The 13,591-nt window shown below is 37.8% G+C and overlaps 1 protein-coding gene across 1 annotated transcript in view; it reads right to left on the bottom strand.

The window, feature by feature from the left end:
* The window catches only part of LOC129486584 (zinc finger protein ZIC 5-like), a 381,031-nt gene that overhangs the window by 243,594 nt on the left and 123,846 nt on the right, over positions 1–13,591 (bottom strand). The window contains exon 4 of the mRNA XM_063642409.1: positions 3,794–3,857. Coding sequence (XP_063498479.1) covers positions 3,794–3,857 — 64 coding nt within the window. The remainder of the gene's footprint in view (positions 1–3,793; positions 3,858–13,591) is intronic.

The raw sequence follows: 13,591 nt of genomic DNA, 5'->3' as shown, positions 1-13,591 counted from the left end.
CCATTTGGTTGTAAAACTGAGCATACTGACATCCTGCTACTTGTCAGCTTGCAGTCACCCTCAGCTCCTATAAGCTTCTTGCTTTTGCTTGTCACATACACTTTCCCAATATCCCCACTTATTCTATTAAACCAACAAAAAGACCATCTAGAATGAGTCAGCTAGCAAGATGGAGTCTTTCATATAAATAACATAATCATGAGAATTTCATCCCATTATCTGTGACATATCCTAATAGTTACAAAGAAGTTATGAGCGAGGATTATATGAACGCATGAATACCAGAAGGCTGGGACCACGAAGTAAAGAACACCTTAGAGTCTGGTCAACAGGTTTATTTACCTCATGCCCGAGATATTGAAGAACTGGGAACCTTCTTCTGTGGCCCACTCATGTAATTGTAGCCGACAGCCATTCCTCCTCCTCCCTCTTACACGTGACCTAATCCCCTAAATGCTTCTCTCCACCCCCATGATAAAATCTAAATTGCAAAAACAATGGCAAGTAATTCAAAAGAGCAATTTATTTCTTGAGAGAATTTTCCAGAAACTATGCTATAAATCAGATGACCATCTTATTTAAAAAAAAAAAAAAATCAGCCCTTGTCCTCAAGTTGGAATACTCCTTTGAAACTTCTGAAGCCCACTAATTTCAAATAAAGAATTATTCTAATAATGAGCTGCTTGATTTTTGTTCCACAGCCCATAGGTGAATTAAGATAACTTCATTTTCATTTTTATTTATTTATATTTCTTAGGCAGATTTTGCTGATTTCTTTTAACTTCCTGTGATGACGACTCAGAACTTTCATTTTATTTATTTTTTATTTTATTTTATTTTATTTTATTTTATTTTATTTTGGAGACGGAGTCTCACTCTGTAGCCCAAGCTGGAGTGCAGTGGCATGATCTCGGCTCACTGCAAGCTCTGCCTCCTGGGTTCACGCCATTCTCCTGCCTCAGCCTCCCGAGTAGCTGGGACAACAGGCACCCACCACCACACTCGGCTAATCTTTTTTTTTGTATTTTTAGTAGAAACGGGGTTTCACCATGTTAGCCAGGATGGTCTCCATCTCCTAACCTCGTGATCCGCCTGCCTCGGCCTCCCAAAGTCACTATTTCCAAATGAAATAATTTAAGACTGGATTTCTCCAGTACGTTTGGCTCTCACTACTTCATATAAGATTTGATGCAATATTCATTATTCTATAAATAATTTAGAAATATATATTTTATGTCCTTTATCCAATATACAGGCACTATTTAATTTCTCATTGGTATTTTTTCCAGAAATTTGTTACTGATTTCTCCTTTTAATTCATAATGGTCAAAAATAAATCTCAAGAAGTTATACGCCTTATTAGGTCTTACTGGCACATACTTTGGTGTCAAATATAAGTAATTTTTTGGCATAGGGCTTTTAGAAGAGATATTCCTTGATGGTTTGGTTCAAAGTTAAATATAGTTGTATTAATTCAACTTTGATTATTAAAGAATTTGAATCCTCTCTGGATTTTCTTTGAATGTTAGTGGTGTTCAGAATCTCTAATGTTCTATTTCTGTGTATTGTGCTTTCCTTCTTAAACATAATAAAAATAGTTATTTTTAGAATAGCATTTTGTTCCTTTAGAGATATTTGTTTTCTGTTATCTTGTTTTATGCTTGCTTTATGTTCTCTGTTATTTTGCCACTTTTTAAAATCTCCTTTCACTGTAACAGAAATTATGTACTTGTCTGGCCTAATGTTTATTATTTTGTTTATATGTCTTTGAAATTTCTTTTTCTCTAATTTGGTAGGGTGAAAATTGAACAAATACGCTGTATATTCCACCCTACCAAATGTCTTACAGAATGTTTTATTTCTGTGATAATTTGGAAGAAATATATATTGTTTTTATTTCTACTTGTAGTCACATTTATGTGTATTATGCTTTTTTACTTCTCGATATTGATAATAAAACAATTTTTACTTTGTTTAATAGAAAAGCTGAATTTGCCATTTTTTCTTTCTTTTCATTTTCACCTTCTACTCCCAAGTATTTTAAAATTTAATCTAAATATATAGTTTCTCCCTATTAACAAATTACATCTATTTTTCAATAAATCTTAACTTTAGTAAAAACTTTGGCATTTGTGTGTTGCTATATACTATTAAAAGAAGTAATCAAGACTTTTGCTCTCAGCTCAGACAAATAAAGAGCTTGGAAGTTTTAACTCTGATCCTTGCAACAAGAAAACATGCGGCACTGAAATTGATTACTTTTCTTCAACCCATCAAAATATTGAGGTTATGCAGCAAACTGCTACACTGAAATCTGGAGAGACAAGTAAATATAGAGAATATAGAGAATCACAGCTGCAATCAGCTTACTTGAAGAGGACATTGGATCTACAAACTAGTCAGAACCCTTGATTGTTAGCTTTGAAGAACTGTGAGAAGCTCAATGTGGAGTACCATAAAGGTAAAAAACTCCTGGGGCCATAGTCTTAGCAGCCCCCCTTCTCTCTCTCTCCATCTCTCTCTCTCTCACACACATACACACACACACACACACACACACACACACTCCACTTTTGTACATGTTACATCTACAAAACCCACCAGGTTTTTACAGTGAAGAGCCAAGAAAAAAAAAATCTTCATCTTCCTGGCAAGGGAGAAAAAATGCAACCAATTTAAAATATTCCCAGAACATTTTTCCAAACAAAGGCCAATACTCAGAGGAAAAGGCTTTACCGGGCCTTATCCAACCTGGGGGGAACAGCTATTACCCACTGCAATTCCTTGTACACACCGTCTCACATAAGGGAGCAAAAACGTAGAAACATTGTGAGGTCAGAGATTCAGGATACAGACTCATTAAAAGACTGATAAATATTTAATCATAGCGTTAGAGAACTCTTTCTCTTCCCTACACCCTACACCACAACACCAGAGCTTCAGTATAATAACTGGATTACAACTGAAAGAATCACAATGTGCAGACTCTATTTAAGAAGAAATTCTTAGGGAAAACCAAAGACAACAGAGCAGACAAAAAACAGGAGCTAGAAGAAATTGTAACCTCTAACACTTACAGCTATAGCAGACAACCCAAATCATAGCCAGATTAACATAAAGGTCACATTAAGGTAGGCTCATTTACCTCAGCTTCTATTAAATAGTATGTCATGTTCATATTTCAATAAAAAAATTTCAAGATATGCTAATAGATAAGAAAAACCTTTCAGAAAACAAACCAATCATTAGAACAAATTCAGATATGGTACAGACTTTGGAATTTTCACAATGGAAATTAGAAACAATTATGATTATTATGTTAAGATGTTAATGAAAAAAGTAGAAAACACACAAGTACAGATGGGAAATATACACACAAAAAAAAACTCTAAGAAAAAATCAAAAGAATATTCTAGAATCCAAAACATTGTAACAAAAAATAGATAATTATTCCTTTAATAAATAATTTTTTAATTCAATAGTACATTGAAAAAATATGAGAAAGGAATTATTCAAGTTAAAGATAAGTCAATAGAAGCTCCCAAAACTGAAATTCAAAGAGAAAAATAAATGAGTGGAAAAGAATAACCAAAAACTATAAGATAATTTCAAAAGAGGCAAAAAATACATAATTGGAATACCAAAAGAAAATAAGGAAGGGTGCAAAAAAAATTTTTGAAGTAATAATGGCACAAAATTTTTCTTTTAACTAATGATGAACACCAAACCACAAATCTAGGCAGTTCAGATAACATCATATGGGTTAATAACGAAAACTTTGAGTGCATCTTACCCAAACTGCAGAAAACCAAAGATAAAGAGATCATCTTCAAAATGGGGGCAGCAGGAGACATTCACTGTAAAGGAATAAATATAAGATTATACTTCCTGCCAGAAAACATGCAAGAAAGAAGAGTATGAACAGAAATATTTAATCTTCAACAAAAAATCATCTATTTAAAATTTTCTAGAACTCCTAGAACTAATAAGCAATTATAGCAAAGTTGCAGGACATAAGGTTGACATATAAAAGTCAATTGCTTTCTCTATTTACAATAGCAAAGACTTGGAACCAACCCAAATGCTCATCAATGATAGACTGGATAAAGAAAATGTGGCACATATACACCATGGAATACTATGCAGCCATAAAAAAGAATGAGTTCATGTCCTTTACAGGGACATGGATGAAGCTGGAAGCCATCATTCTCAGCAAACACAGGAACAGAAAACCAAACACTGCATGTTCTCACTCATAAGTGGGAGCTGAACAATGAGAACACATGGACACAGGGAGGGAAACGTTATACACCAGGGCCTGTTGGGGAGTGGGGAATACAGGGAGGAGAGCATTAGGACAAACACCTAATGCATGTGGGACTTAAAACCTAGATGATGAGTTGTTTGGTGCAGCAAACCACCATGGTACATATATACCTATATAATACACCTGCACATTCTGCACATGTATCCCAGAGCTTACAGTAAAAAAAAAAAAAAAAAAAAAAAAAAAATTCAATTGCTTTCTTATATACAAGCAAGGAATATTTATAATTTGAAATTTGAAAACAGGTCATTTATAATATCATGATAAAAGAAATACTTAGGTATAAATCTAACAAAATATATTTAAAAACCAATATATGAGTAAACTATAAAATACTAATGAAAAAAGTTGAAGAAGCTCTAAATATGGAAAGGCAGCTCATGAATTAAAAGACTCAATATTGTTGTCCGGGCACAGTGGCTCATGCCTACAATCCCAGCACTTTGGAAGGCTGAGGCGGGTGGATTATGAGGTCAAGAGATTGAGACCATCTTGGCCAACATGGTGAAACCTCATCTCTACTAAAACTACAAAAATTAGCTGGGTGTGGTGGTGCATGCCTATAGTCCCAGCTACTCGGGAGGCTGAGGCAGGAAAATCACTTGAACCTGGGAGGCGGAGGTTGTAGTGAGCCAAAATCACACCACTGCACTGCACTCTAGCCTGGTGACAGAGAAAGACTCCATCTCAAAAAAGAAAGAAAGGATAAAAAGACTCAATATTGTTAAAAAGTTCATTTTTCTTAACTTGATCTACTGATTCAATGCCACATTAAACAAAATTTATTCTAAAGTTTATACAAAAAGGGAAAAGACCTTGAATAGCCAACACAAAACTTAAGAAGAACCAATTTTGAGTATATGTGATGTACACAATCTATTTCTAGACTTACCATATGTCTACTGTTATCAAGACAGCATGGTATTGGTCAAAGAATATAGAAATATATAAATAGAACAAAATATAAATGCCACAAATAGACCCAAACATACATAGTCAACTGATCTTTGACAAAGGCAATTTAAATGTAAAGGATTAGGTTTGCCAACAAATGATGTTGGAATAAGTGGATATTGATACACAAAAATGTACCTCATTGAATTTGCACCTTACACAAATAATTAAGTTAGAATTTATCCTAGACTTATAAAATTTCCAGAAGAAAATATGGGGGATCTTGCTTTTGGCTTGACTTTGTAGATAAAATATCAGAAGTATAAACCATGAAGAAAAACATGATATGAAAGTTTTTTAATTAAAAACTTTTACTATGAAAAAGGCACTGCAAAGAGAATAAAAGAAACAAGCCATAGACTCAGAAAAAAACATTTGCAAAACAAATATCCGATATGTATGCAACATATATAAAAACACTTGAAACTCAACGATAAGAAAATAAACAACCCAATTTTAAAAATGAGCAACATTCACTATAGCCACACACAAAAATAAAATACCTAGGAATACAGCTAATGAGGGAGGTGAAAGATCTCTACAATGAGAATTATGAAACACTGCTGAAAAACATCAGAGACTACACAAACAAATACAAAAACATTCTGTGCTTATAGATAGGACGAATTAATATTATTAAAATGGCCATAATGTCCAAAGCAATGTACAAATTCAGTGTTATTCCTATCAAACTGCCAATGACATTCTTCACAGAATTAGAAAAAAGTATTCTAAAATTAACAAGGAACCAAAAATGAGCACAATAGCCAAAGCATCATAAGCAAAAAGAACAAAGCTGGAGGCATCACATTACCTGTCTTCAAACTATACTACAAGGTTACAGTAACCAAAGCAGCATGATATTAGTACAAAGAGACACATAGAACAATGGAACAGAATAGAGAGCCCAGAAATAAAGCCACATACCTGCAATGATCTGATATTGACAAAAACAAGCAGTAGATGGTGCTGGGATAACTGGTTAGCCATATGCAGAAGACTGAATCTGGACCCTTTCCTATAAAAATCCTTGAATAAAGCCTAATGAACACGTTTCTGGACATCAGCCTTAGGGAAGAATTTATGACTAAGTCCTCAAACCCAACTGTAACAAAAATAAAAATTGACAAATGAGACCTAATACAACTAAGGAGTTTCTACCCAGCAATGGAAACTATCAACACAGTAAATAAATATCCCACAAAATGGGATAAAATATTTGCAAACTATGCATCTGATAAAGGTCTAATATCCAGAATCAATAGGGAACTTGAACAAATTAACAATCAAAAAGCAAACCACCCAATTAAAAAGTAATCTAACGACATTAACAGATACTTTTAAAAAGACAACATACATGTAGCCAACAAACTTACGAAAAGAGGCTCAATGTCATTAATCATCAGATAAATGCAAATCCAAGTCACAATGAGGTAGATACCATCTCACATCAGTCAGAAGGGCTATTATTAAAAAGTCAAAAACTAGTAGATGCTGGCAAGGTTGCAGAGAAAGGAGAACGCTTATACATTGCTGGTGGGAATGTAAACTAGTTTAGCCACTGTGGAAAGAACTTTTGAGATTTATCAAAGAAGGTAGAACTACCATTTAACCCAGCAATACCATTTTGGGTATATGCCCAAAGGCATATAAATTATTCTACCATAAAGACACATAAGCACATATGTTCATTCCAGCCATTTACAATAGCAAAGACAGGGAATCAATCTAAATGCCCATCAATGGTAGATTGGATAAAGAAAATGTGGTACATATATGCCATGGAATACTATGCAGTCATAAAAAAGAATGAGATCATGTCATTTGCAGTAACATGGATGGAGCTGGAGGCTATTATCCTAATTGAACTAATTTAGGACAGAAAACCAGACACCACAAGTTCTCCCTTACAAGTGAGAGCTCAAAATTGAGCACACAAGGACACAAAGAAGAAAATAATAGACACCAGGGCCTACTTGAGGTTGGTGGGTGAGAGGAAGGTGAGGATTGAAAAACTATTTGGCATTATGCTTATTACCTGGATGACGAAGTAATATGTACAACAAACCACCGCAACATACAATTTAATTATGAAACCAATCTGCACATGTACCACTGAAATGAAAATAAATGTTAAAATAAATAAATAGGCAAAAGATCTTGACAGACACCTCAGCAAAGAAGGTATACAGATGATAAGTACATGAAAAAATGCTCAACATAATATGTAATTAAGAAATTACAAATTTAAGCAAAAATAAGATACCATTACATACCTGTTACAATGGCTTTAATCAAACAAAACTGACAATACAAAATGCTAGCAAGAATGTAGAGCAATAAGAAATCTCTTTCATTGCTGGCAGGAATGCAAAATAATACAGACACTTTGGAAAACAGCTTGGCAGTTTCTTACAGAGAAGAACAAAATTTTACTACATTTTTCAGAAATTGTACTCCTATCCATTTACCTAACTGATTTGAAAACCCATGTCCACACAAAATTGTGCACATGTAAGTTTTTAACAACTTTATTCATAATTACCCAAAATTGGAAGCAACAAGATATAATCCAATATGTGAGTATATAAATTATAACACCCATATGACAGAATATTCTTTAACAATAAAAAAGAAATGAGCTATTAAGCCATAATAAAATTACATGGATGAAACTTAAATACATATCACTAAGTTAAAAAAGTTTATACTCATCTTAGCGTTTATGATTTTCTGGCTAAGAGTTAGACTGTGTTTACCATTTGTTACAACTGTAGTTATCAGGGGCTAAATTTTCCTCTTCTGACCTCATTTTTGTCTCTCACATTATTTTTGAGTTTTCCTAGAGATTCCTTCTTGAAGAAGGTTGAATCTTACATTTTTTTCAGTTTTAATTTTCAGTTATCATACAGGAGGTCTGTAGATACAGGGGCAAGGGTTGAGGGGTCAGAAACATTCTATATTGCCACATCATATCTCAGTCTTTAAGTGGCCCAGTATCTCTAAGCTGTGACCTTCACAAGAACTCTGCTCCCCTTCAATCTCCTTAGGTGAGACAGGAATCCTGAGGGTTGCTGGAGATGGGTATTTATCTTCCCTTTCTCTGTAGGTAGGTTAGGCTCTGGCAAAACAGTTTCCCTTGAGAACAGGTCTTTGTTACTGAGAACAGAACACAATGAGTGTATTTGAAATGTTAAATTCTTCTACCCCTTCAGGAAGCAGGGGGAATTTTTTTTTTTCTCATCTTCACCGTAAGTATCTGTGAATATGTGTGTTCCTGTGTTAGGTGCATATATATTTAGAATAGTTAGGTCTTCTTATTGAATTGAACCCTTTTAGTATTATGTAATGCCCTCCATTGTCTTTTTTGATCATTGTTGGTTTGAAATCTGTTTTGCCTAAAATTAAAATTGAAACCCTGCTTTTTTCTTCTTTTCATTTGCTTGGAGGCTTTTCTTCATCCCTGTATTTTGAGCCTATGTGTGTCATTACATGTGAGATGGGTCTCTTGAAGACAGCATACCATTGATTGGAACTTGCTTTTTTATCCATCTTGCCACTCTGTCTTTTAAGCAGGGCATTTAGCCTGTTTACACTCAAGGTTAGTATTGATATGTGTGGATTTGATCCTGTCATTGTGCTTTTAGCTGGTTATTAAGTTGGCTCGTTTATATGGTTTATGTGTGACACTGGTCTGTGTGTTAAAGTGCGTTTTTTTATTAGCTGGTAGCAGTCTTTTCTTTCTATATTTAGTGCTCCTTGTAAGATCTCTCATAAGGCAGGTCTGATGGTAATAAAGTCCCTCAACATTTGCTTATCTGAAGAGGGTCTTATTTCTCCTTCACTTAGGAAGCTTAGTTTGACTGGATATGAGATTCCTGATTGAAGATTTCTTTCTTTAAGAATGTTAAATATAGGCTCCCAATCTCTTCTGGCTTATACGTTTTCACTTGAGAGGTCTGTTGTCAGCCTGATGGGGATCACTTCGTAGGTGACCTGCCCTTTCTCTCTAGCTGCCTTTAACATTCTTTCCTTTCATTCTTGAAAAATCTGACAATTTTGTGTCTCAGAGATACTCTTCTCGTGTAGAATTTTCCAGGAGTTCTCTGTATTTCCTGAATTTGACTGTTGGCCTCTCTAGAAAGGTTGGAGAAGTTTTCACGGATGATATCCTGAAACATATTTTCCAAGTTATTTGCTGCCTCCCCCTCCCTTTCAGGGATGCCAATGATTTGTAGACTTGGCCTCTTTACATAATTCCATACTTCTCAGAGGTTTCTTTCATTCCTTTTTATTCTTTTTTCTTTATTTTTTGTGTGACTGTCTTATTTCAGAGAACCATTCTTCAAGTTCTGAGATTACTTCCTCAGTTCGATTTATTCTGCTGTTAATACTTGCAACTGCATTGTGAAATTCCTGTATTTTGTTTTCAGCTCTGTCAGACTCGTTAGGTTCTCTTTTACTCCATCTATTTCATCCTTCAGCTCCTGTATCACTTTATTGTATTTCTTATTTTCCTTGGATTGGGTTTCCCCATCCTTCTGAATCTCAATGATCTTTGTTCCTATCCATATTCTGAATTCTATTTCTGTCCATCCAGCCAGTTTGACCTGGCTAAGAACTCTTGTTGGAGAACTGGTGCGGTCATTTTGAGGACATATGACACCCTGGACATTTGAGTTACCAGAGTTCTTGCATTGGTTTTTCTCATATCAGCATGTGGGTGATCCTTTAACTGCCGTGGGGATTGAGTACAGTCAGTAGGCTTCTTTTCTGAATGTTTTCACTTGGCTGAGGCTTTGTGTACAGTCTTAATTTAAAGCTGACCTCTTGTCTCTGGTTTCAAAGGGGGGTATGTTAGTGAGGTATTTTTGATGTTGAAGCTTTGAGGTGTTATCCAGCAGGTGACACTTAGGCTTATAAGTCAGCTGGTAGACTCTTGTTTGGTTGTGTAGCTCCCCTTTGTTTCCTCACAGTTGCAGCCTTGTTCCCTCTTGGTGCTCTGAAAGTGTGGGTTTCTCTCCCCCTTGATCGCTGGCTATATTTCACAACTTGGCACTCCTGGGCTGCCCATTGCAGCTCTGGGGTGATTACAGTATTTATGTTCCCTTTCCAGCTTAGAGGTAGCAGAGGAAGAAATTTTAGCAGTAGTTGTGGCCAAACGTAGTTTGCTTGACTCCTGGGGGCTCCACCTCAGAGAGATGCAGGTCAGCAGTCACTCAGTGCAGTCAGCCCAAGATGGAGGGTTTGTGCTGTGGGCCCAAGCAAGGAGAAACCTGTCTGGTGGTGAGCCATGGGGTGTGTGTGGGACCCATGGGAAATAACTGGCCTTCTCTCCTTGAGTCAACTGCAGCTTGTTGGAGGTGTGGAGAAGGGCCTTTGCTCCTTCATTAGTCTGAGTGTGGCAAGAGCAGTTCCACTGCAGAGGCCGTGGCTAAGAAGCTTTCAGTTGACATTGGAGGCTCTTTCCAGGGAGTTGCTGAGTTGGTACTGGCTCAATAGCTCTGGTGGGGATGGGGAGTGGCTGAAGGCCCAGGCCTAGAGGACCTGCCCAGTGAGGAGATATGGGGGTGGCTGGAGGCCCAAGACTAGAGGACTGCCCAGTGAGTCTGGCCACTTTTCTGTATGGCTACTGTGGTTTGCTTGGGGCCCGCTACAGTCCCTAATCACCTCAGATTTTCCAGAACCTGGAGGTGTCACCAGTGAAGACTGCAAAACAGGAAAGATGGCCGCCTGTCCCTCCCTCTGGAAGCTTTGTCCCAGGGAGGTACAGACCTATTGCCATCCCAAAGGCACTTGTAAGAAGTGGCTGGAGGCTCCAGCTGGGAAGTTCCACCCTGTGAGGAGGAACAGGATGGGGATCCACTTAAAAAAGCATCTGGACACATTTTGTTAGAGCAGCTGTACTGTGCTGGGGGTCCACTTCAGCCCTTGATCACCTCAGACACTCTGAAGCCCAAAGGCTGAAACAGCTAAGTTGCCCAACAGCAAAGATGGTGACTTGGGGAGTTCTCCTACACAAGCTCTCTTGCCTGCCTCCAGGTAAGATGTCCCTTTGCACTTCCCTTGTCTTCCATGATTTTGAGGCCTCCCCAGCCATGTGGACCTGTGAGTCCATTAAGCCTCATTCTTTTATAAGTTACTCAGTATTGGGTATGTCTTTATTTGCAGCATGATAACAGACTAATACAGTAAACTGGTTCCAGAGTAGGGCACTGCTGCAAAGATACCAGAAAATGTGGAAGCAACTTTGAAACTGTGTAACAAGCAGAGGTTGGAACAGCTTGGAGGGTTCAAAAGAAGGCAAGAAGATGTCGGAAAGTTTGGAAATTCCTAGAGACATGTTGAATGACTGACCAAAATGCTGATAGTGATACAGACAATAAAGTTCAGGCTGAGGTGGTCTCAGATGGAAATGACAAACTTGTTGGGAACTGGAGCAAAGGTGACTCGTTATTCATTAGCAAAGAGACTGGCGGCATTTGCCCCTACCCTAAAGATCTGTGGAACACTGAACTTGAGAGAGATGCTTTAGGGGATCTGGCAGAGGAAATTTCTAAACAGCAAAACATTCAAGAGTTGATTGGAATGCTGTTAAAAACATTCAGTTTTACATACTCACAAAGATACTGTTTGGAATTGGAACTTATTTTTTAAAAGGAAGTGGAGCATAAAAGTTCAGAAAATTTGTAGCCTTGTGATGTGACAGAAAAGAAAAACCCATTTTCTGAGGAGAAAGTAAAGCCACCTGCACAAATTTGCATAAGCAATGAGGAGCCAAATGTTAACCACCAAGACAATGGGAAAATGTCTCCAGGACACGTCAGAGGTCTTCACAGCAGCCCCTCCCATCAGAGGCCCAGAGACCTAGGAGGAAAAAATAGTTTTGTGGGCCAGATCGAGGGCCTTGCTGCTTTGTGCGGTCTCAGGACTTGGTGCCTGGATCCCAGCCATGGCTAAAAAGGACCAACATAGAGCTCAGGCAATGGCTTCAGATGGTGCAATCCCCATACCTTGGTGGCTTACATGTGGTTTTAGGCCTGCAGGTGCACAGAAGTCAAGAATTTAGGTTTGGGAACCTTTGCCTAGATTTCAGAGAATGTACAGAAATGCCTGGATGGCCAGGAAGATGTGTGTTGCAGGGGTGGAGCCCTCATGGAGAATTTCTGCTAGGGCAGTGTGGAAGGAAAATGTGGGATGTGATCCCTCACACAGAGTCTCCATGGTGGCACTGCTTAGAGGAACTGTGAGAAGAGAGCCACCGTCCTCCAGACCCCAGAATGTTAGACCCACCGACAGCTTATATCATGTACCTGGAAAAGCCACACGCACTCAACACCAGCCATGAAGGCATCTGGGAGTGGGGCTGTACCCTGTAAAGCCACAGGGGCAGAGCTGCCCAAGGTCATGGGAGCTCACCTTTTGCATCAGCATGACCTGGATATGAGACATGGAGTCAAAGAAGGTCATTTTGAAACTTTAACATTTGACTGCCCCACAATATTTTGGACTTGCATAGGTGGGGCCTATAGCTCCACAGTATTTCCAACTTGCATGGGACCCTTAGCCCCTTTGTTTTGGCCTATTTCTCCCATTTGGAATGGCTATATTTATCCAATGCCTGTATCCTCATTGTATTTAGGAAGTAACAAATTTGTTTTTGATTTTAGAGGCTTATAGGCAGAAAGGACTTATCTTGTCTCAGATGAGACTTTGGATGTGGACTTTTGAGGTAATGCTGTAATAAGTTAAGACTTTGGGGGACTATTGGGAAGGCATGATTGGTTTTGAAATGTGAGGATGGGGGGCCAGGGGCAGGATGATATGGTTTGGCTGTGTCCCTATTCAAATCTCATTTTGAATTGTAGCTCCCATAATTCCCATGTGTCATGGGAGAGACCACATGAGAGGTAATCAGTCACAGAGTGGGTCTTTCCCCTGCTGTTTTCATCATAGTGAATAAGTCTCACAAGATCTGATGGTTTCATAAAGGGGAGTTCCCCTACACAAGGCCCCTTGCCTGCCACCATGTAAGATGTGCCTTAGCTCTTTCTTTATCTTCTGCTTGCCTAGATGATTGTGAGGCCTCCCCAGCCATGTGGATCTGTGAGACCATTAAATCTCTTTCCTTTATAAATTACTCAGTCTTGGGTAAGTCTTCATTAGCAGTGTGATAACAGATTCATACGCCCACTCTTTAAATATACCATCAAGTTATTCACTTTTAGCTTTATGTAGTGCTTTTCTAATCTTACTTAATATGTGTTCATCACTATCAGCATAGAACTTCAACAGTTTATTCTTTTGTTT

The sequence above is a fragment of the Symphalangus syndactylus genome, chromosome 7 (genome assembly GCF_028878055.3).
Source record: "Symphalangus syndactylus isolate Jambi chromosome 7, NHGRI_mSymSyn1-v2.1_pri, whole genome shotgun sequence".
Classification (NCBI taxonomy): Eukaryota; Metazoa; Chordata; class Mammalia; order Primates; family Hylobatidae; genus Symphalangus; species Symphalangus syndactylus.
Note: the sequence above shows the minus strand (reverse complement) of the source record. Positions and strands in the feature narration are given on the sequence as shown.